Source organism: Eurytemora carolleeae, unplaced genomic scaffold, assembly GCF_000591075.1.
Source record: "Eurytemora carolleeae unplaced genomic scaffold, Eaff_2.0 scaffold299, whole genome shotgun sequence".
Lineage (NCBI taxonomy): Eukaryota > Metazoa > Arthropoda > Copepoda > Calanoida > Temoridae > Eurytemora > Eurytemora carolleeae.
The window spans coordinates 151,230-177,385 of NW_019396463.1; the positions used below are offsets into that span (position 1 = coordinate 151,230).

Genomic DNA, 26,156 nt, shown 5'->3' on the forward strand with positions numbered 1-26,156 from the left:
GAAAGAAAGAAAGAAAGAAAGAAAGAGAGAAAGAAAGAAAGAAAGAAAGAAAGAAAGAAAGAGAGAAAGAAAGAAGGAAATAAAGAAAGAAAGAAAGAAAGATTAAGAAAGAAAGAAAGAAGTAAATAAAAAAAGAAAGAAAGATTAAGAAAGAAAGAAAGAAAGAAAGAAAGAAAGAAAGAAAGAAAGAAAAAAAACTAAAAATTCTAAATAATCAATTCAATGTTAAAACATGAGAAACCTAATTCCTCAAACTACTATAGAGATTACACTTTTATCGAAAAAGAATGGTAAGAAATTAGGGAAGGGATAAAAAGAATGAGACTAAACGCTAAGACAAAACGGAAAAGAATAAAAATGAAAGAAACGAAAGCTGATTGAAAGAAAAGAAAAGAAGGCGGATTGAAGGAAAAGAAAAGAAAGCTCCAATTGAAGGAAAAGTAAAGAAAGTTCGGATTGAAGGAAAAGTAAAGAAAGTTCGGATTGAAAGAAAAGAAAAGAAAAGAAGGCGGATTGAAGGAAAAGTAAAGAAAGCTAGGATTGAAGGAAAAGAAAAGAAAGCGGATTGAAGGAAAAGTAAAGAAAGCTAGGATTGAAGGAAAAGTAAAGAAAGCGGATTGAAGGAAAAGTAAAGAAAGCTAGGATTGAAGGAAAAGTAAAGAAAACTCAGATTGAAGGAAAAGTAAAGAAAGCTAGGATTGAAGGAAAAGTAAAGAAAGCTCAGATTGAAGGAAAAGTAAAGAAAGCTAGGATTGAAGGAAAAGTAAAGAAAGCTCAGATTGAAGGAAAAGTAAAGAAAGCTAGGATTGAAGGAAAAGTAAAGAAAGCTCAGATGGAAGGAAAAGTAAAGAAAGCTCAGATTGAAGGAAAAGTAAAGAAAGCTCAGATTGAAGGAAAAGTAAAGAAAGCTAGGATTGAAGGAAAAGTAAAGAAAGCTAGGATTGAAGAAAAAGTAAAGAAAGCTAGGATTGAAGAAAAAGTAAAGAAAGCTAGGATTGAAGGAAAAGTAAAGAAGATTGAAGGAAAAGTAAAGAAAGCTAGGATTGAAGGAAAAGAAAGGTCGGATTGAAGGAAAAGAAGGGAAAGCTAGAATTGAAGGAAAAGTAAAGAAAGAGAAAAATGGAAGTAAGAAGGAGTGAGGGAAAGATCAGAAATGGAAAAAAATATGAAAAGCTGGGAATGTTCGAGAAAACAGTTGTGCAGTTAGAGGCCGATTTTCATGTCGCATTTTAAGTCCTTATTCAAAAGCATGTACATTACACATTGTACTTGTACACCCTAATGTTTTTATTTTTCTAAAAATAAATCTTTAAAACATGTTATATTGCCTTGAACTATATGTTTACGATATGGTTTGATGTTACAATTATAAACCCAAAACAAACATGTTGTCAAGTTACTCCTCTGTTTAATAAGATACAAAATATTTAACTATGCACACAGTGTATCCGCAGTACGCACATAAAGAATAAAAGTATATTAGTTAGGTTTTATGTAATAATCTGGCGTTGCCTGTGCCAATCAGGCTTTAATTTGTGTGTCTGTCCATAGGGCTATTTTTTGCAGTGTTACTGCCTTAGGCTTATTCGTGATACTTACTTTTCATTAGGCTTATTCGTGTTACTTACTTTCATTAGGCTTATCCGTGTTACTTACTTTCATTAGGCTTATTCGTGTTAATTACTTTTATTAGGCTTATTCGTGTTAATTACTTTCATTAGGCTTATTCGTGTTACTTACTTTCATTAGGATTATTCGTGTTACTTACTTTTATTAGGCTCATTCGTGTTACTTACTTTCATTAGGCTTATTCGTGTTAATTACTTTCATTAGGCTTATTCGTGTTACTTACTTTCATTAGGCTTATTAGTGTTACTTACTTTCATTAGGCTTATTTGTGTTAATTCAAAAGACTTCCTCCATCAAAACTATTATTCTGAATGAAGCTAACTTGTGTAACCCAGAGAAAAAAGTTTAACATTTAAATACTTTTTACATTTCTCTGTTAATCTTTTAGTTTTGTAAGGTGTCGGAGTTTAATGAAGCTTTAAAAATTTGTCTAAAACTTGACCGAAAACCTTTTCCCGTAAAATCTAAGAGGTAGGATATCTTTTATAGTGTAGACATGGGGGGGGGGCAACATGGGCATACATACATATTACAAGCCGTAAAGTGTGAAAAAATTAAAAGGTGTACATTGATAATTTAAAAAAATTCCTAACATGTGTTTTTTTAGAAAATTATTCAAATTTGGAAACTTTTACTTTCTCATTTACTGCGCCTTATGTAAAACACATACCTTTGATTTCTTAGTTAAAGACCAAGCAGCATGGAAGATAAAGCTGTAGAGAATAAATAGAAAGCAGAGAGGAATCCAGTAGTAACCAATTATCAAGGATGTATTGAATACAGGATCCTAGAAGATCATTATATATTATCTAGGATGTATTGAATATAGGATCCTAGAAGGTCATTATAAATTATCAAGGATGTATTGAATACAGGATTCTAAAAGATCTTTATATATTATCTAGATTGTATTGAATACAGGATCCTAGAAGATCATTATATATTATCAAGGATGTATTGACTACAGGATCCTAGAAGATCATTATATATTATCAAGCATGTATTGTATACAGGATCCTAGAAGATCATTATATATTATCTAGAATGTATTGAATACAGATTCTAGAAAATCATTATAAATTATCAAGGATGTATTGAATACAGGATGCTAAAAGATCTTTATATATTATCTAGATTGAATACAGGATCCTAGAAGATCATTATATATCATCAAGGATATATTGAATACTGGATCCTAGAAGATCATTATATATTATCAAGGATATATTGAATACAGGATCCTAGAAGATCATTATATATTATCAAGGATATATTGAATACAGGATCCTAGAAGGTCATTATATATTATCAAGGATGTATTAAATACAGCATCCTAGAAGATCATTATATATTACCTAGGATGTATTAAATACAGGATTCTACGATCATTTTAAACTATCTTGCATGATTTTGAAGATCAAATATTTAAAGAAAATTTACACTTTCCTTAAACTAGCAATACTTTTGTAATATATCTTTGCAACATGATGGTGTAAATTTTTTATATTTAAAACTTGACTTATCATATTAATTCACAAATCAAAGTTTAAAATTAAGTTTAATGATCTGAGGTTGCAAATATATAAAGATTAGAAAAGTTTGAGCTAAGTGTTTAGATCCAAAATATTAAATTGTAAATATTAGAAAAGTTTGAGCTAAGTGTTTAGATCCAAAATATTAAATTGTAAAGATTAGAAAAGTTTGAGCTAAGTGTTTAGATCCAAAATATTAAATTGTAAATGTTTCTCGGTAATTTTAAGTTCATAATTCAATATTCGACTGTTGACCAATTTTCGACCGTTTAATAAAATTGGAAATGGAAGGGGGGGGGGGCACGGTAGGGGAGCTTGTTGACTTGTATCCATTCAGCCAAGTCAAACTCATTTAAATTCATATCAAAATATCGTTATTAGTAATCATCCTATAACTTCTTAATGCAGTTAATGAACACTCTACAGCCCTTTTATTACCTTTAAGAACTGTACCATGCACTCCCCGGGGTTGAGGTCCCTGTATCCGATGAAGTGCTCCCACCCGAATATACTGACAAAGAAGAGAACTGCAGGGATGAACCAGGTTAACATGATCATCACCATCACCTTCACAAATATATGTAATCACAAGTTAATACAGAAATATATCAGCAAATGTAACAAATATGTTGGAAAACCTATCAAATATGTTGGAAAACCTATCAAATATGTTGGAAAACCTATCAAATATGTTGGAAAACCTATCAAATATGTTGGAAAACCTATCAAATATGTTGGGAAACCTATCAAATATGTTGGAAAACCTATCAAATATGTTAGAAAATTACAAAAATATTGTGGGAAATATATCAACAATGTCAGAAAATATGTCTTTGCTGAAATTATGTCTGCTTTACTGTACTATACTGTACATTACTGTACAATACTGCACAGCACTTCACTGAACCATACTCTGTATTGAACTATAAAGGACGAATAGGTCGGTATCGAACCATTAAAAATAAATTTTTAAAAATTACTGACATTTTTTTTTTTTTAACTCAACATGCTAACACTCCTTAATCACCTTAATTTCATTCAGATATCCCGGAAAAGTATGCAAATATGCAGAATAGCAATGCAGAATATTTTACAGAAAATGGCAAGCAAATCGATATCGTGGGAAAGGAATAAAATATAAATCCTCGAAAGTTTGCGAACATATATAAGTGTGTGCTGAACCAGCTGAAGCTAAAGATTAAATTGTCATTAATCAAAGCATTTACTTTTACAGGGTGTCCCATTAATCAAAGCATTTACTTATACAGGGTGTCCCATTAATCAAAGCATTTACTTATACAGGGTGTCCCATTAAGCAAAGCATTTACTTATACAGGGTCTCCCATTAATCAAAGCATTTACTTATACAGGATCTCCCATATCAAAGCATTTACTACTACATGGTGTCCCATTATTTAAAGCATTTACTTATACAGTATGTCCTATTAATCAAACATTTACTACAGGGTGTCCCATCAAACATGGCTATTTAAAGACGAAAAACAGACCATCAAAACAGTTAAAACGGTATGATCATCTAAAACAAGCCTAATATTACTACATTATGCGTAGTTTGGACACACTGTATGTTATATATGGACACAATATCTATAAATGTATAATGAACTAGATACAGGGTGTACCCCTAAACTGTGCAGTTTCTAAAATAATCTTTAACTAATTCTAACTGTATTTTATATAATCCTATATGGACGGAAACACTTTAGAAAGTTATTTAAAAGTGTTAATATTTATATTGGCATTTGTTTATTAATTTCATTAATTAATCTAAAACTTTTAAAATCACCAAATGGTGATATTTCGTCTAGCTTCTATAGAAAATTTAGAAATCTCTGTTGATATTGAAAAAAGGCTTGTCTGAAATATCAATATTATTATCCAAAAATCGTATACTAGGAAATTACCCTGAAATTATCATAAATTAATGACATCATATGTCAGCCGTTATATAATAAAATATAAAAATCTTAGAATTAGCAAGAAATTAACGTTTTTCATGTTCAAACATGATTTAATAAATTAAGACATTCATACAAAGACGACTTTCTCTCTCAGACAAATCAGTTCCTAGATTCCAACTCTTCAATAAATCACGGGGATTTCTGGAGAAGTAGGGAAAATGTGTCAAACCGTCAAATGTTATATTTTGAAAATAGATAATTTTAAAATAATTGTGAAAAAAATCAAGATATCTAGACTGCAATTAACTATTAGATACTACAATTCAATTTAATATTTGAAAATTTTAAAACCTATGACTATGACAAAAAGCATCAACTAAATGGAAAGGTATCATACCTTTGCTCTGGAATTCTAAACGATAAAATGGCTTTTTCTCAGGCCACAGTTGTCTTTGAAAAGTAAGACTAATTCCAATGAATAGCTAATAGGCTATTTACAATAACCTCAAATTACACAAATAAGTGAACGGTCCCTTTAAAATGCAAAAGAATTTATTTTTAGTTAAAACATGACTTTTAACGATGGTTTATTGACAAAATTTAAAATTAATTTGAAGTTGATTCGAAATTTTATATACACAATTTTGCAGAAATGTTTCTTTTCTTTATAATGAGACAATTAGAGTACTTTCAAGTGACAAACCATCCAAACAGGATCAAACTGGATTCACAGCGGTGTCCTCAAAATCTTCGACTGAGAAAAAAACTTTTTTCTATTTAAAAATTGATAATTTCCAACTGTGGTTTTTTATGATAGGGAGTGGCGAATTTCGACAGCAGAGACTAGGAATTTAGAATTAAAATATTTCCAGAAAAACAATATGTTTATCTTGCTCAGATAACGGTTTAAAGGGTACCTTTGTGAATCAGACATGGAACTTAAATTATGTCTATGCAATAAATAAGAGTAATTGCCAAGTTTCAACAAAGGACGTCATTTTCGTTGCAAAAACTTCCGTCAAAGCACACTTCTATTTAGTTTATGATTTCTCAACTGTTTGCAATTTTAAATTCTTCTCCAGCTGAATGTTTATTTTCTTGAAGTCGTGAACCTAGCATCACTCTGTCATAAAACGTGCAAAATTTTAGGATTATCTAAATAATGTTCTTGATCTCTATACACTCAACTCATTCATAAAGAAAAAGCCCTGTTTTCTACAGGGGTGTACAGAGCGTCCCATATCATATTAGATTATCTCCAATCCTGAACGCCAAAATACGCTCATAATACTCAAAAAATCTAGCATTTTCTGCAAAAAAAAATTCTATTAGCTATATTGAATTTTTTTAAATGATTCATTCTTCTTAAATTTTCTTATTTGTCCCCCAAATTGTAATATAGGCCGTTAATGCGGTCTAATATGATGCGGGACACCCTGTATATTTGGCGTTGTGACATTTTATAGAAAGACATTTCATAATAAGACATTTCAAAAATAGGACATTTCAGAGATACTGGTTCTTGAAATGAACTGGACTTTACAGTGACTATATTGCATACTACAAATTGCACGGTTACTGGTTAGTTAGTTAATAATGCATTCAATATTATTTCGTCTCCTACTGTTCTCAATAATTGCCTTCAAACATCGATGATAACATAAAAAAAATTTGTCAACACAAATTTTTTTTTATTCGACAAATTATGTCTAGTATTGTAAAAGGTGTTAGGTACTTTCCCAAAGGCATTTACCAAGGGCTTTCCCAAGTGGCAAATTCCCAAATGTGCAATTTCCCATGCGGCAACTTCCCAAAGGTTAGGTTTCGATGGATCCAATGGGTGTCGAGCGCCGCAGCTATTCTGAGCTAGGTGGCCGAGCTGCTCGGCTAGAACAGGATGGGGGCCGAGCGCTGCAGCTAGGACCAACTTGGGAAGATGCCGCTTGGGAAATTGCACATTTGGGAAGTTGCCACTTGGGAAAATACCCTTAAGAAGTTGCCACTTGAGGAAAATCCTTTGTAAATCAGGGGTACGAACTTTTGAATACTATATGCTTTTTTAAAATTACTAATCCACATCTTTTATGTAAGGTGCGAGGAATTGAATTATAATTCTAAATTAGTTAAACAAACACATAAAATTGAGATATTTTCTTTTTTTACATTTATCTTAATATTTTGTAGACAACATAGTTTTTAATCATCATCAATCATCTTGACGCATTAACAGACCAGGGGCGTATACAGTAATTCATCGAGGAGGGGGGGGGTAGCAATGCCCCCCCCCCCCGGCCCAAGGACAAAATAATAGAAAAAGAGATGCGGCAAGGAATATTATTGTTTTTAATTATTCACATTTCCAAACTTTAAAATTGTCATTGTAATCCTAGAGTTTTTCGCCAACTGCCTGAATCTTCAGGCATACTGAATTCATGTTTTTTTTTGTACAATATATGCGCTATTTTAATTCAGAATATATTTTCTAAGGAATTGAGTCTTTGCCACAAACTCAAATTTCTAATCCCTATGGCTTTGCAACCAGATGATGTAAACCGATGATATTTCAAACTTGGACTATTTGATCTAACAGAATTTATAGTTTGAAATATCAAAGGTCTACGACATCGGATTGCTAAGATATAGGGGGAAAAAGTTAGAGTTTGTGGCAATAACTCATTTCCTTTTCTAAGGAATGGAGTCTTCGCCACAAGCTCTGATTTTCTGATCCCTATATATTTGCAACCCAATGTCGCAAACCTTATAAATTTCAAACTACGAATATTTAAGGTTTACATCATCAGGTTGCAAAGATTAGGGATTCCAAAATTTGAGTTTGTGGCAAAGACTCAATTCCTTTTCAGCTTACAATTTTCAATTACCAAGCAGATTGTTGTAAAGCATCAGTTTAAACATGTTTATTAACTGAAGAGGAGCAATTAGAAACAATTTGTATTAATAAATATGAAAACTAAGAAGTTGCTCTGACTATTGCTTTATAGTTAAATATTCAGTTACACATTGTAAGAATAATTAGTAAAAAATCATGAAAAATTACATTTTCTTAAATGGAAAAATTCTGTAAAATGGAAGTGGATCTAAAAGTGTAGGGCAAAGAAAATGAAGGATTTTCAGTCCAAGGAACTATATTTGTTGGTTGCGTCAGTCTTTAAGGACTCAAAGAAGTTCATTGTAAGATTTAGACTCCGCTGGAGATCACTGGAGGGATTTAATCACTCCGGTGGTCTCCATTATAGTCAAAATCGTACGTCGAACTTCTGTGGCTCGTGTTTAAGCCCAGAGTTTTACTTGGAACTAGTCCTTAGTTTTAAAAAACTTCAAAATGGTGTACATCTACAATCCCAATTATTATCTCATAAGTTCTATCCATTATTTGCGAAAATCTCGGACTAACAAGTAAATCAAGAAAGTTTGCACACTATCAGCTCAGAATACTAAGCTATGCAAATTATGCATCATATTGAAAACCTCGACTTGTCGCAACACCTAGACCTTAAAGTTTTTATCTTTAGTTTACAAAAATAACTGATGGCAAAATCCTGGTCTATTTTTACATACACAATTTGGTATCTGTTATTAGAGACTAGCAGTTAATTTAAAGCGTATGTTTTTAAAGAAATTATTCAATGTTCAAGAAAAAAAGAAAAAAAAGCCGAAATTAAGATTTAAAAACACCAAGAAGCCAATTACAGCGCTATCGAAATTACATCGAAATAAAAATTTATCCAAAAATATGCACAAAATGATTTTTTTAAGTCGGGTAAGTTATTCTAAAAAATTAGCTCATCTTCTTTTTATGTGCACAATTCCTTTAAAGGCTGAAATTGCTTGTTTAGTTTAAATGTTGGAAGCTGTGCTACCGCATATATTCAGTTTATAGAGGATTTACACTACAGTTTCCTTTCTACTTTTCTCCCATAGGACATTTTTATATAAGTTGAAATCTTGTTACCATTTTTTATTTAACCGCCTTTTCACGGACATTGCCAACCCATGAGGGACGTCAAGTAACTTGTTTTCCCTTTAGACAACTAAATAAAATAACGACCCGCTTTGCGATGTTTTCTTAGGAAGATTCGCACATTTTCATCATATCAGTCAAAACCTTGACCAATTTTTCCTACAAACATCCTTCGCTACCAAAGAGAATAGAATATATATTAGAGTGGAATTTACTAGAAAAAAATTTAAAACGGCCATTTTGTTGTACTGTTTCCATACTGCAGGGTACTTTTATACAAAGATAATAATACAACAAAAAATTCTAAAAGTTTTGATTTAAAAAAGTCAAAGTTATAATTGTATTGTTAGCACATTATTCATGGACGTAGCTTAGATCAAAAAATGTATGTATTGGTGTTTGTATGATGTATACGTAAAACTGAAGTAAATTGCAAGAATGAAATGTTACAATCTTTTTAAAGAGCTTGTGTGCAGAATATAAACAGAGGAGCAACTAGGTCACAAGGTCGGATCAGTGTAATTGACCTTCTCTTTCTATCCAGCTCACAGTGCAAATCAAGTGGTTTGACAACTTTTTTTTTGTTGATATTTAATCTTATGAGAACAAATGCCTTTTTAAAAAGAAATTACTTTCAGATCATGTTGCATTTTGAGACATTTACTCAATTTCAAATCAATTTTCAAATATTGTTCAATTTAGCATATACGTAACAAAACAAGATTTTTTAAAGTAAAATCTGTCCAAATAAAAAGCATAGTGATGTTCTTGTAAAAATCAAAGCATATATATACTTGGCTTTTAGGGCGCTTCGGACACATCTTCTATTTAAATTGTAAACATGTACTTTTTGTTTGAATTTTAAAACAAAGAAGAAAAAAATCTTGCGGATTTGTAAAAAAAAATCACGGATTTTCAAGAATTAAAATTTTTTTTTTTAAATTCCTATAAAACACATTTTTTTCATTCATAAACCTTCCCTGTGGTCACGTGATGTCCAACAAAAAATTTGGGCCCGATCGGTTCAGCCGTTTTGACGTTTATTGGATACAAACAAACAAACAGACAGACAAGCCAAATTTATATATAGATATATTTAATATATCATTTTGTTCTTAAAATGAGATAAATTTAAAATAAAGGAAAATAAATCATGTCTAATCTTCATATTAATAAATGAAGTGTGGAAAGTTTTGGTGAAATAGCATTCAAAATATTTTTTGTAAGACAATTTTGTTTTCAGTGCATATCGTTAGTTATTTGAAATCATAATAGAAAGGACACTATCCTGCTCCTTGGCTCTCCTTCCATGTCCTTCGTATCCTATTCCTTATCCCCCTTACCTAATCTTCCTTGTATCTCCAGGAGATGAGATTTAAAGAGTAAAACCCGGCTGAAGCTAAACTTGGTATTAAATATCTTACATTTTGTAAGAGTGCTCTTAGACGAAAATAAAAACAAACATGAGTGTAATAAGTGTTTTTCTTGTAATTAAACATGATTATTAACTACTCTACGGAATATTTTAACAAATTAAGCCTAGTCAGATCGCGTACAAACTGGAACCGAGACCGAATTTAAAGAATTTGAGCTGCGGCTTAAATATGGTTGGTTCAACTTAAAATCGTATTCATTGTTTCAAGATTTAAGCCCGCGCTCAATTGAAACCGGTTTTTGGAGGATTTAAGACGCGGCTAAAATTCATAAAATTCTGACACCGTAAAGGTTTGTTCAGCTCAAATGCGAAGACTTGCTAAGTTGCGTGACGACATTTCTATTCGGACTGATTAATGTACATTAATGTACAGTAGTGTACACTGTACAATAATGCATACAGTAGTGTACAGTATTGTACAGAAGTGTACAGTAATGTACAGTAATTTACAGTAATGTACAGTAGTGTACAGTATTGTACAGTACTGTACAGTAATGTACCATAATGTTCAGTTTATGGATTATATTGTACAGTAGTGTATAGCAATGTACAGTAATGTACAGTAATGTACAGTAGTTTACAGTAGTGTACAGTAATGTACAGCAATGTGCAGCAATGTATAGTATTGCATAGTTATATACAGTAATATACAGTAGTGTACAGTAGTGTACAGTGGTGTAACGTAATCTACAGTTCATTTACCTTATCTCCAGTCCTCCAAGCTCTGTACCGTGCTGCTAGTTTTACAGAACAAAACCGGTCTATGGTAATCAACAACACTGAAAAAAGAGGATTATAATCAACGACATTTATATAAAGAATTAACATCAACAACACTGAAAAAGAATATTATGATTAACTACAGGTCTAAAAGTTATAATCGACGACACAGTAATAAAAGAATATACTCAACGACATTGAATTAAACTATTGTGATAAAGGATTTAACACTGTAATACAATTTGTATTATACAATACTGGATAACGTTATAAAATAAACAAAACGCAAAGATTGTTATTGCTCTAATCTGTTATTGCTTATGTAATCCAATATCTGCATATTTGATTTGAATTAATCAAAATATTTATATTTTAATATATATGTTCTTTCAATTCATAAAGTATGATTATCAATAATAGTTATCAATAGAGTTTTAATTCATCAATTATATTTCGTATTACTCAAACTGTCAAACACAATTTTTTTGTTTTTGTTTTCATTAGCTTTAAGGCTAATAAAGAGATATTTCAATTTAATAACTGGCATATTATGTTGTGGGTCATATAAATTCCTACATTTGTCCATGCTGAATGAGATTTATGACGGTATTTGGCAAACTTTGTCTTTAAAGAACATTGGGAAACCGATGTTGTTTAATGCCAGAAATAACTCTTCTCCCTAATGATAAAACGGCCATTTTGTTGTACTGTTTCCATACTGCAGGGTACTTCACATATTTATGCTATATAATCTTTTGGGCCCTGGAATATCATTTTATAGAAAATCTAAAATTAATATTGAAAGAAAACCAAATTATGAAATAGGCTGGTTTCATAATTGACCAATAATCATTTCACATAGACTCTATTCATTTCACTTTACAAACGATGATTTGCCGTTATAACTATAAATCAAATTATGGTTTTTATTCACCTAATTCATTATAAAGTTTATTTAACAGCTTTCAAAATTTCGAAATTGAAATGAATAGTCTAGGGAACATACTGTATTAATGTACTCTACTGCATATAGTTTGTGAACATTTACATGATTCGTACACTTTGAACTCCCTTTCAGGCTGAAAGAGACTGCAAAAATTCATACCGAGAGATTCTTTAAATTCCCCTCTAATATATATTCTATTCTCTATGTTCGCTACACTTGAGATGTTTTTGCTGGAATGGATATTTTTAAAGAAAAATTACTATACCTTTTCTTTTAGAATTCTTGAGTTTTGTTTTCAACGTTCAGTAATGTTTAATTTGACAGCTTCAGTCTTTTTACTTTGATTAATTAGGACTTTTATTTTTGCCATGATTTATTATTATAATTTAAACTTATTGAATCACGAATGAAAAAAAGGTTAGTTTTTCTTTACAGTGTTACGTCAAAAAATATCCTAATAAAGCATTTTATGGAGTTTTCAGAAGTTATGCTCCGAAAGGTTTAATAAACCCCGGTAAATTTAAATAAAAAATAGCCAGCGATTTAAAAGCTTCCTGAATTCCTTAGACCAAGGTTTACGGCCCAATCTTAGACCCAACTTGTGAATCAGCTGAGGACATCTTGTGTCACGTGGTCGACAGCTGCCCTTTCTTAGGCTCGACGATATAGAAGTTAGGCCCAATGAAAATAAAACCTTGATTGGTTTTCATGGAGAATTAGTTTCAATATTGATTCTCATTCTAATCAAATCCCTGGAAAATGTCAAATACAATATTTAACCGGTTTAATAAACCCAATGTGGTCATGAAGTCACATTCTTTGTAGCTATACCTGTAAATTGTGAAACAATAAGGTAGCTTTACCTGTAAATTGTGAAACAATAAGGAAGCTTTACCTGTAAATTGTGAAACAAGACACACTGTATAGTCCACTGAAAGCCAGAGATCACAGAGAATAGGTCCCAGCTCGTTGGGCCAGTAGCCGACCAGAACGTATACCTAATTCATCATCATCATCATCATCATCATCATCATCATCATCATCATCATCATCATCATCATCATCATCATCATCATCATCATCATCATCATATATTATTATTATTATTATTATTATTATCATTATTATTATTATTATTATTATTATTATTATTATTATTAATATAATTATTATTATCATTATTATTATTATTGTGCTTATCGTTAAAATCTAAATGCAACTTCTAAAAAGAATCCCCCCCCTGCATTATAAAATAATTATTAAAATTCACAGCTTGAAAAAAATTCCAAATTTTAATATTTTTATTGTTAAGCCAAAGTCCAAATTTTTTAATTTTTAACAATTCTAAAATTGAAATTTGAATAACTCTTCTTTCAGTTTTCTTATTTTCTTTAAATAAAAATATTGTGTTCAGTTTCTTTAAACCTTATCGTTAAATCTATGAAATGAGCTAATTAAGTTAAATGAATAGTTTAAATTTAACTAATAAACAATTCTCTTTTAATTAGAGTCCATCCACAATGCTACCCCCCCCCCTTCTCTCCTACAAATATCAAATCATGAAAATCCAGAATTTTATTTTTAATTTTGTTATTTTTCCAGAATCATCTTTAGAAGACAGTTAATTAATTTTCAGTTCTTGTCTAAATAATAAGAAAAATACTGTATGAAAAAAAGGATTTTATAATTATTTCTAAAAAAATGTTTACCGTAAAGAAAGGCATTGAGACGGTGCCTATGAGAATATCAGTTATAGCTAGAGATGCTATGAAGTAATTGGTCGGCTGCCTTATCTGCCGGTCAACCTAAACAAAATTCATCTTCAAGGGACTGTAAGCATAATTTCCATAGACCCTCCATGCAAATATCGGGCAATACCCTTAAAAACAATGTTGCTCATCGAATACAGAGATATCTGTGTGTAAATCTATTGAAACCCGCTTGAATTCCTTTGAACCCCAATGTACGCTGCGTACAGTGTGAACTCAACACAGGTGATCCGTTACTTCCAAACAAAGCTCAACAAAAAAAAGTGTTTGTGTAGATTGCTGAGGATAAGTCCGACAACTTTAATCCGTCAAAGGTTTAAAGGCTACTGTAGTACTGATTTAGCTCGGACACGCCAGTCTACAAATGGAGCTTAAAATTGCGGCTAAAGTCACAATAAAAACCAAAAATAATACCGAGTCCGAATTTAATGAATTTAAGCCGCGTCTCAAATTCGCCAAAAACCTATTTCAATTTAGCGCCGGTTTAATTCTTGAAACAATATTTAGTGGAACCAACCATATTTGAGCCGCGGCTCAAATTCTTTAAATTAGGACTCAGGACTCACAACGGTTCTGATCAATAATGTGTGAAGATATCGTAGAGAAAAGTGTTTAACTCTGACATCAAAGACCTCAGTAAATTTTGAAAGTTTAAAATTACATCTATTTCAGTATGAGTAAGCAATAGAAAAAATAAAGTGTACAAAGGGAAGAATCATCAAGAATCAGAGAGCTGCTGAAAGACTAAAATTATGATTTTAAATAGTTCAATTTACATAAAACAAAGCAATAGTACATTGTGCAGTGTACATGGAACCACTTCACTAAATACCCAATTATAAAGCGCGCTGGTTCTAAACTATTTACATTGTAACAACATATAATACACTCAGGGGCGTATTCAGGGGGGCAATGGGGGCTAAGCCCCCCCCCTGGACCAGTGAAATCTTTTGATTTCAGGGGGTTTTCAGGCCCCAACGGTTGCTGAGCACCCCCCTGGAAAGATAAAAAAAATATAAGCACCCCTGGAAAAATTCCTGAATACGCTTAATAATGCTATTCCACAGTTTTCTGGTTACTCTGTATATGTTTGAGTATACTGCAGGATAAAGCGGCTGAACAACCATCTAAAACCAAATTTATGTCGACGGCGGAAATTAAAATAAGATCCCAAAGTCCTAAAAATCGAAACCCAGCATTATCTATTGTAAATTAACTTTTACGTAAACTATATATGATATAGAAAAGTCAATACAAAATATATATATAGTTAGATGCAAGATAGATACAAACTTATATAGATACAACGTTAGAATGATACAACCTTAGAGAGATACAACCTTAGAGATATAAAACGTTAGAGAGATACAAGGATAGATATTCTACAACGTTAGATAGATACAAAGTTAGAGAAATAGAACGATAGATAGATACAATAGTAGATAGATTCAACGAAAGATAGATTCAATGTTAGAGATATAACGTTAGAGAGATAGAACGATAGATAGATACAACGTAAGATAGATACAACGTAAGATAGATACAACGTTAGATAGATACAACGTAAGATAGATTCAACGAAAGATAGATACAATGTTAGAGATACAACAAAAGATAGAAATAACGTATGATGAGAAATAACGATAAATAGATAAAACGTTAGAGAGATAGATAGATAGATACAACGTTAGATAGATTCAACAAAAGATAGATTCAATGTTAGAGATACAACGTTAGAGAGATAGAACGATAGATAGATACAACGTCAGATAGATTCGACGAAAGATAGATTCAATTTTAGAGATACAACAGAAGATAGATAAAACAAAGTGAGAAATAAAAATAGATAGATAATTCATAAAAGAGATACAACGATAGATTGATACGACATTAAATAGATAAAATGATAAATAAATACAACACTAGATAAAAAAAAAATCTTGACAATAGAAGCTTTTGATACAGGTTTTTTTTTATATTCTACTGAACAATATAAACCAATTATAATGCGCAGTTAAATAGTTTAAAGGATTCAATAAAACCACTCTCCACTAAACACTAATATATCTGGGGTCAGAGTACTGCAATTTACTGCAGAACGCACCGAAAGCTTAGGTAAGGGTGAAACTAATATATACATATAGATTTAAAAAAAAAAAACTTTATCTTTAAACATAGTTAAAAAAGACTTAAAAAAATATGATGGTGGTTGCAAACTTTCAGAGTCATCAAGGTGTATGTTAATTCGGTACAACAAAATTAAAGCACTTGCACTCCTGCATGCCAAGTTCATTAGCGCCTGATCCAATCAGGGTTCATTCATGTGTTTGTTCTCTATTCTGTACCAGTAGAAATATCTTTATATCTATCTCATTATCCAATTTTGGCATCCTTTCGTATATCTATCAAAAATAAAACTTACTGCAAAACTGATAACTACGAGCAGATTTCCAAATGTAGTGACGACAATACAAATTGCCATTGACACGGCGATCAGGACGGTCAAAGCCATACCAAATGGAGCAGGCCAGCATGCTGGTCCGCAATCCTAGATAAAAAATGTGGGATTTAACTTAATGAGATAAAAACAGTTTTAAAAAAGTGTATTATTGTTGATTTACTTGATCAATCAAAGAAATTCAAAGATTTTCTTGATTTGCTTGGAGAATTTCTAATAAGTTAAAAATCTGTAAAATAAAAAGTTCATCCGTTTTCACGTTTATATTGGATCCGAAAAAAAAACATACAAATAGTTTCCACAAAAAATTGGGTTTGGCGTTTCTTGAATTTGAATACAAACATTAAACAGATTCAAGATAAATAAGTTATAATGAATTAATGTTTTATGATTAATTAGTTATATTAGTTGAAAACTTGATAAGTTGCTAAGTTTTCAATTTTTTCAACTGTTCAAGTCAGATAATTTTTATTAAGAAAAAGAAGATTAATTTTCCTAAAAAAATAACTAAAAATATAAAAACTGCTAATATATAAAGAACAAAATTTCAAATAAAGGGATCAACAAATGTAGATATTAACAACAGGAGAGATCAAGGGATAGAAATAAAGGTAGAAGATTCCTTTAACTTGAGAGATCAAGGACTCAAAAAAAATGTAGATACTCATAACTGAAGAGATTAAGTGGTCGAAAGAAAGGGTAGATACGTTTATCTGGAAAGATCAAGGGATCGAAAAAAGGTTGATATCTTCAACAAGAAGAGATCAAATGGATCAAAAGATTAATAAGAGTAAAAAATATAATCAAACATAAAGGATGTCAAAAATCAGCGCGAATTAAAAAGATGCTTAAAAATACCCGTTTTTCATAGAACCTATATCTTTTTCACACTCCATAAAGCTTTTTTTTACTTTTTTTTTACATTACAAATTAATTTTTATTTCTAAAGTTGTTAGTTCATCGTCGAAAAATCCTAACAATCCACCACTAATTTAAATATAGTGTAAACAATAAATATGTAACTTTCCTTATACTTTCCTTTCCTTTTCCTTTTATTTCTAGTTTTATATTTTTTTTAGAATTGGGGGGAAATATTCCCACAACCTCTACTTTTAGAGGTTTTTAAATATTTTCTCCTGAAACACTTTATTTTGTATGTTTTTGTTGTATTTCATAAATAAATAATTTTTTACTTTTTACTTTTACTAGATACTTTCAACTAAACTGATCAAGGTCGAAAAATTGTAGATACTTACAACTGAAGGGATATAACTGGAGAGATCAAGGGTTCAAAAAAAGTGAATTCTTTCACCTTAAGAGATCAAGAACTCGAAGTAATGTAAAAACTTACAACTGGAGAGATCAATGGATCTACTGTTGTTAGATTAACACAATTTGAAGAATTCTGCCAAGTAGACAGCGGATCACAATCAGCAAGCTCTGTAGCGATTGAAGTAGCAAAAGTGACAACATCCTAAATAATGAATTCATTCAAAAAACATATATTCCAAAAGTTAAGAGTGTTTTCTTCAAATTAATCTGATTAAAGTTCAGATAAAATAATTAATTAAACGAAGTTAGATAATGTCCGACTTCTTTACTAAAATTAACCAGAATAAGTAGGTAAAGGAACTGAGTTTTTGTCACAAACTCAAAATGTCTAATCCCTTTATCTTTACAATCTGAAAATATAAACCTTTGTTATTTCAAACTTAGATTGTTAGGTCAAACGGAATTCATAGTTTGAAATATCAAAGGTCTACGACATTGGGTAGCAACGATAGAGAGATTAGAAAAGTAGAGTTTGTGACAAAAACTCATTTCCTTTAATTGTCTTTTTGTTTAAATGACGCATTAATATGATTTATTTTCAAGAATATATACTTTTTAGATCTAAGATGACTTTTAATGATAATTTGCATATATACATGGTAATTATATTCATTCATGTTGCAAGGGTCTAAAATCCCGAATCAGATTTTCTGGTTCAAGTCCAGATCAAAACAGATTATGGGTTTAGCGTTGTTTATTGTTTTGGATCGTTTTGGATCGTTTTAGATCGTTTAAGATCGTTTTAGATCGTTTAAGATCGTTTAAAAGAATAATTAAACTTCCAAGATGTTAAACTTTTGTTTTTTACAGTTTACTTTTATTCAACTTTGCAATACTATTATCCTTAAATACTATTATCCTTAAATACTATTATCCTTAAATACTATTATCCTTAAATACTATTATCCTTAAATACTATTATCCTTAAATACAAAGGAAATTGCTTCGTTTTTGAATCGTTTTTTTGAATCGTTTTTTTGTATTTTTTCTGTCAGGGTCCAAGTTTGACATAATATAAGAAAAGAAAATGTTTAAAATATTAAATTTAAAAACATTTGCTACTCCTTCACTTTGCCAAATTTTGACCCTGAAAGCAAATATGTGCAAAAATGACCCACAAATGAACCAGCTAAAGGCACATCACTACCTGAAGCACCTGGTCACCACCTGAGCAGATATCTTCAAATCTAAAATATTTATTGTTAGAACAAGTCCTCTTATTGTGTTTAACATTACGCAAATGACCCCCGACAGTTCGAATTATCGGCAGATCCATGAGATTACAAATATATCAGAGATGAGATTTTAAAAGCTTAAACCCGACTAAAACCCGGTCTTTGCGTCTGCTTAGACCCAAGTAAAGCTCAAGTCAAGATCCGGGTTTTAGATGGCCTTGAGTTTAGTAAGAACCGACCATCTAGGGTTTTTCTCTCTTTAAGGCTTGAGTCTTTAGTAGCTGATGATCGTAAATTTCGTAAAATCTTTTATATTTGTACATTTAAAATCTCGTAAATTATTTGTGGTGTCAAATTTTTTTGATCATTTAAAATAAACCTACTATGAAAATAATGTATCTACATAAAGTTTGAATTTTCGAAATTTACATGTCCTTGTCAAAGCTGAGGCCGTTCCTTCCATAAACTACATTGGTCGACAACTTGACGTCTCCTATTTTGGTCGTGAAATGTACGGAGAAATATCTATCTATCAGATAAGAATTTAGCACGAGACATCTAGCGGCCAACATATCGTCCCCCAAAGTTCGTGAAATACACGACCACTTTCTATGGAGAGAATGGGCTCTGATCTGACCGCATTCTGTCTGCTACAGAGAGAAAGCTTGCAACAAGTCTCTCATTGGTCGAATCAGAACCAATCCTGACTTTGGTTCTATCTAAGCCCGAGTTTGGGGTTTAGTCGGGTTTAAGCTTTTAAAATCTCATCTCAGGCCTCATCGGTTGAATAAAGGGGCCTCTATAAAAGAAACCTTATTAAACTTTATATAACTAATATCTTCACTTCTGGATTGGCTTTCAAAATGCTGAAATCAAGAAGAGTAGTGTAGATATTTGACTGTTTTTTATTCAGAGCATAGCAAATTTTTCTAAACGTTTTTTGAAAAACTTTTTCACATTTTTGCGACAATGGTTGAATAAAATTGCACACTGCTCGAAAAAAACGCTTGTATATTATATGATGTATATTGCATATTATATATTGTATATTGTATATTGTTGATGGTATATTGTAAATTGTATATAGTTTATAGTATATTGTATATTGTATATTGTATATTGTATATTGTATATTGAATATTGTATATTGTATATTGTATATTGTATATTGTATATTGTATATTGTATATTGTATATTGTATATTGTATGCTGTATATTGTATATTGTATATTGTATATTGTATATTTGTTAATATATATTTAATCTTAATTTGTTTCCTGGAAAAGGGTAATTTTTAGATTTATAATTGTATATTGTATATTGAATATTGTATATTGTATATTGTATATTGTATATTGTATATTGTATATTGTATATTGTATATTGTATATTGTATATTGAATATTGTATATTGTATATTTCTATGCGATTTGATTTATTTTGTGGTAAAAAAGTTATAGGACATTAAACATAACTTTTGTGACAACAATTTTGTCCATTTACACTAATTATTTAGTCACACTGTCACGCTTCAAGTGTGTCACAATATAAATTTTACAATCAGACAAAAATATTTTCTCCAAAAAATTCAATTTTAGTATTAATTATAGCTTATTTTTATTTAATTGGTATCGTATTGTCTTCTTTCATATCGTAGATTTGCATAAATTTTCTTCAAAAGTTTCTAATTTTAATGCTTTGTAGTTAAAAGTGCAGTTTTGCAGTGAAAAAAGTGATGAACTAAAAAGTTTTGACAACTGCACAGTTATATAACGATTTACTAATTTTGCACATTTGAAAAGAAAGATATTCAGATTTAAAGATTAATAAAAAAGTTGCTCATTTAAATGTATTAGTTGCATACTCGAAATACTCAAACCAATCCAATCGTTGCATGATCCAAACTCCAAACTTATAGACTCGTACCAGTCGGTCTAGCTTAATGGTATATAGGGATTGTAAGCGTATTTTCAAGTGGCCGGAGCTCTCTGGTAGACTCTCCGCCTTTCAATCGCCTCATACGACGAGTTAATCTTACATCTTCTGACCCTTCATGAAAGCTAACTCCATTTTCTCCTTTCAAGCCGTGGCTCATGGCTTGAATTTAAATAGATTTTTGGGCAACGGTGGCTTCAGTTTCCCACACGTTTAAACATGCCTTCAATTCATGTTTTCTGGTTTGGCGTTTCCCAAAGAAACAAACATTTCTCCACGTTATACATGAGGTGACTTATTATCCGCCCCAGTCCGACCTTTAACTATAACAAAAGAACTGTTATGTTGTCTTGGTTATAGGCCGGACTACTCGCAATCCAAGCTTAGCTCCAGGTCCATATGAGGACTGAGGGGGTTACCTCAAGAGAACTATACAATCTGAGTTTAGCTCCGGGTTTGTATGAGACCTGAAGGGGTTATACATCAATAGAACTATACCTATTCCGAGCTATTGAGCTCATACTGTTTACATCTTAGCTAATTCATACGTCTTACATCAGACAAAACTTTTACGGGTACGGTTGTAAATCGGACATTGCCATGGGTCACTTGAAATTATGCTTACAGTCCCTTTTAACACCAGCTATTTGGCATTAGCATGTTTATTGCACAAAATATAGACAGGCCTGGTCTATTAGTAGAATGACTGTAGTGTACCTGCCCTGATGTATAGTGCACAAGCTGGCGCATTCCTTTAGTTCTTCGTCATCAGTTGACCCGCACAGCCGCCGCAGTTTCCTAACAAATCATAAATATATTATTAGAAATATTCTAATGTTATTTTTGATCTTTAACCAAAAACCAAAAAAAAACATTTATCTAAAACTTAATAGAATTAGGTAATAAGGCTCCAATTCCACACTCCTTTAATTGCCTACTTTCTAATACTAAGAAAGTCTCCTTTTTTTAATGCAAGAAAGGCAAAAGATTAAAACATAATTTATTTTGCTTTGGAATCAGAGGATCGTTCACCATTCTGTAAAACTTCTCAAGCATTTAGATTTTTTAATATCTCTCTCTCCCTTTTTTTAAATCCTCTTAAACTTACTTAAATTTAGACTTTAAAAAGGCGTTTGACTGAAAAATATTTTTTTAAAGATTAGTAAAAAATCATAAATCTTTTCAGCTCAAATACTAAACTTTTATTAATGATAAGTTTTTAAATGTAAAATGATCAATTTTGAAGATTTTTTATATTTAAGGCAGCTTTTACCTATAGATATGCCTTGTTTTAGGAGGATCACTTTCTGATTGATTTAAATATCCGATTAAAAACTGAGATTTTGGACCCTCAACCGACAAATTGTTCAACCGATCAGAATCTTTTAACGAGTTAATTGTCCAATCAGAGCTGTCTAGAGAATTATTCATCCAATGAGAGCTTGGCATTGAACTCTGCCAATCAGGACTATCAACCGTGTTTGTCCAATCAGAACCCTCCTTTCTTTTTGGCCAATTAGGGATGGAGGTATATCCATTTTCCGATGTTAAGAAAGTGCGAGGGGTTTGGGGGTTTTGATGATGAGATGGGTATGGGAGGTGGCTTTGGGGAACCAATACTGTATATGTGAGGAGGGTGAGGGGAACCATGGGACTGAATGGGAGGGGAAACCCCAAATGGGAGGTGTTAGATAGCAACATGAATTCAACTTTCTCTCTACATTATAGATAATCTGAAAACTTTAAAATTTAAACTTTCCAAGATAAATTTTAAACTTTAGGTAAAGACCTTCAGGCTTGAAAATAAATATTTTAAAAATTATTTTAGAAATTTTCTATTTATAAAAAATATTTTTCGCTTCAATATTAATAAACAGAGTAATATTTAAAAGTCGATTTTTTTAATGTTCACCATAGCAAAACAAGGTAAAAAAATTATCTACAGCATTGTTATCTTTCTCTGCTAAAGGAGGATCTCAAACAAATTCTAAACTTCGAGTCTAATATTTGGACTATTTGAATTTTTTGTACATAACATGGAGGACGAATTATTTTAAAAGCTGGAATCATATTCTACTAGATCTACTCATATATACAAGTTACAAGTGGTCAAAACCATAATGAAAAATTTTTTTTGAAAATTTTTTTTAGGAAATAAATGGAGAAAATTCTGTAAAATGCTGTATTTTTTACACAGTTTGATCTGAGCTGAAACTTTAGAATATCCTTAATCCAGATCGGTTAATCAATCTAGAGATTAATTACAAGAGGAGAACAAGCATTATTTTATCTTGAGATTAAGAAAAAGAGTGGATCAAGAATTAATCCCGACATGCGCCATTCAAACGTTCCCAGCTCTGTTTTAGGGAGATCCGTAATCTTTTTAGTCCTAGGTATAGCCATGGTTGTTTTGGGAATTATAAAATGTCAGACAAAAAGTAAGATATTGTGAGATTTTCTTATTCAACATTTCGTATTTTTCATCCAATTAGGCTCAAAATGAAAAAATCGAGTTTTAAAAATCACCCTGTAATATTGCTGATGTAGAATATATTGTTTGAACTCATTAAAAACCATTTTATTCGAAGTATTTCAATTTTTGTATTTTCTGTTCGTTGTGAATTATACAATAAATAACATTTCAATGTAAAAGTCAGAATAAGTCTGATTTTCTAGAATAAAATATGCTAAATGGAATAGTTATTTTAAATCTATGTTTCAAATGTCAGCTTAAAAAAAAGAAAATATCATTTTTTATTTCAGCAAATCACGTAAAGATAGAAAATATTAAAAACAAGAGTTATAAGATTTTTTAAAAATAATTCCGAATTTTTTTATTTTTTCATTTTAGGAAGATAAAGAACTTTCACAGTCATGATTTATCAAAATAAATAAGTATTTCAGTAGTATGTTTGCTGTTTAAATTAAAGTTTAAATTTCATTTAGTAAAAGGATTTCGTGTTACATGTTACAACTTTTCAAGATTTTATATATGCAAGAAAGGAATTAAGTTTTTGTCACAAACTCTGATTTTACTATCCCTATATCTTTGCATTTTAATGTCAGAGACATTAGATATTTCAAACTATGAAATATTTTAGATCAAATAATAATAGTTTGAAATATCAAAGGTTAACACCATCAGGTTGCAAAGATATAGCGATTTGAAAATCAGAATTTGTGGCCAAAACTCAATTCCTTTAGATCTTTTTGATATTTTTAGGAGATACATAATAAATGCTTCATTTTTTTATTCGAGATCAAAATACAATATTCAAGAACCAAAAACAAGATTAAAGAACCAAAAATACAAGATTCGATAACCAAATACAAGATCCGAGAACCAAATACAAGATCCGAGAACCATATACAAGATTCAAGAACCAAATGCAAGATTCAAGAACCAAATACAAGATTGAAGAACCAAATACAAGATTCGAGAACTAAATATAAGATTTAAGAACCAAATACAAGATTGAAGAACCAAATACAAGATTTGGAACTAAATATAAGATTTAAGAACCAAATACAAGATACAAGAACCAAATACAAGATTCAAGAACCAAATACAAGATTCAAGAAACAAATACAAGGTTAGAGAACCAAATACAAGTTACAAGAACTAAATACAATATTCTACAACTAAATATAAGATTTAAGAACCAAATACAATGTTAGAGAACCAAATACATGATTCAAGAACCAAATACAAGATTCGAGAACTAAATATAAGATCTAAGAACCAAATACAAGATTCAAGAACTAAGTACAAGATTCAAGAACCAAATACAAGGTTAGAGAACCAATACAAGATTAGAGAACCAATACAAGATTAATTTCTCCACTTCTTTAATCAATTATTCATTACGGTAAAGGGATTTTTTCTAAAAACAATTCAAACTATAAAATGTCATTTTTACTAATTCGAATTTTTTAAGATTAATAATTCATGTTCAGGATAAAAAAAAGGTTTTTCAAGTTCCCCTTAAAATGTGAACAGATTTTTTTATAACATTTAAGTTTAGAGACCTTAAATTAAATTTATAAAGATTTATTACGATGTTAACTTAAACTTAACTTATTATTAGTATATTGTTTTAATAACTGTGAGACCAAATTTATGTCACAGCGTTTTTATTAAATTCAGTTAACTCTGAACTTATTTACTTAGATTAAAATCAATTTCAGTGCAAATGATAAATTTGTGATTATCACATATATTATTTATGAAAATAAATCCAACTTGTTCCCTACTGTAGTTAGTTATTAATGTCTTCAATTCATGACGATCATTTATTTACTTGCAAATCAGACTGAACCAGTTCTAAGTACGACTTTGTGACCTCGTAAACAGCTCCACAAGTTTTTTCACGCACAATTTTTTAAAAAAGTTTAATATATTAAAATATAAAAGTTAATTTGATGATTTCAAGTTAGTTCATTCTTATTATGAAAATTTAATTACACTATTTGTGAAAAAAAAACTTTTTGGATTATTTTTGGATCTACGAATTATCTGATTTTTGGATCTACGAATTATCTGATTTTTGGATCTACGAATTATCTGATTAATTTCCAACAAAATATAATCAAGATTTGTTACTTCCGTCGAATTTTATTTTAAAAAATCAGTTTCTAAATTTCAATTTTCAAAACGCTAAATAATCCAGGTTGTTCTGTTATTGGTAAAGGTACAAAATATGCTGGGTTATAGGTCCATAATATACCCGTCAAGATATCTTGTGCATAATTTACGTCAAACCAAGTGGGGTTTTGCTAACAAACCAGTATTCTAAAAAATGATATTTACCGTACATTCGACAATTTAAAAAATACAAGGTATAAATATTAATTTATAGATTAAGAAATCATAATTCATGAAATTAACAGTAATTATTAATAAAATCTAAGAAATATAAAAGAAAAGCCGTTATTTTGGAAAATGCGATTGTTGAAAGAAAGTTTTGAATCAAATTCTGCTTTAGTGACATTTTTGAATCGTACAATAACACATTTTAGTAGTTTAAAGAAGCATTAATTTTATTCTAATAATTCAGCGCTTTATGTTTATAATTCTCGAAAAATGTTACTTTCCCTACAAAAAATGGATTTTGAGATATTTTGAAAAGGTCCCCCCCCTCCCCCCGCTTATCGCGAGCAAACACTACCCCCCCCCTTACTTGCACCCTTTTTGCGTTGAGGAAACGATAAAAATGAAAGGATTTTCAAACAACACTGAACAATCCCACTGTTCAGTGTTCAATACATAAACACTTTAAAACAGTCTACAGCTCCTACAGCTTCCCTCATTTTTAAATTTCGC

General features: G+C 30.6%; 1 protein-coding gene across 5 annotated transcripts in view; it reads right to left on the minus strand.

Moving 5' to 3' along the window:
* LOC111703752 (uncharacterized) overlaps window positions 1-26,156 on the minus strand; it is a 61,840-nt gene that overhangs the window by 15,698 nt on the left and 19,986 nt on the right. For 3 of the 5 annotated variants that reach the window (XM_023475794.1, XM_023475792.1, XM_023475795.1), the window contains 9 exons: window positions 21,551-21,631; window positions 18,870-18,909; window positions 17,742-17,864; window positions 16,355-16,480; window positions 13,873-13,968; window positions 13,059-13,161; window positions 11,200-11,276; window positions 3,600-3,728; window positions 2,300-2,416 (listed from right to left, as the gene is read on the minus strand). In XM_023475794.1, the coding sequence (XP_023331562.1) occupies window positions 2,300-2,416; window positions 3,600-3,728; window positions 11,200-11,276; window positions 13,059-13,161; window positions 13,873-13,968; window positions 16,355-16,480; window positions 17,742-17,864; window positions 18,870-18,909; window positions 21,551-21,631 (892 nt within the window). Of the gene's footprint in view, window positions 1-2,299; window positions 2,417-3,599; window positions 3,729-11,199; window positions 11,277-13,058; window positions 13,162-13,872; window positions 13,969-16,354; window positions 16,481-17,741; window positions 17,865-18,869; window positions 18,910-21,550; window positions 21,632-22,106; window positions 22,563-26,156 lie in introns of those variants that run through there. The other 2 variants (XM_023475790.1, XM_023475791.1) reach the window with 1 other exon arrangement.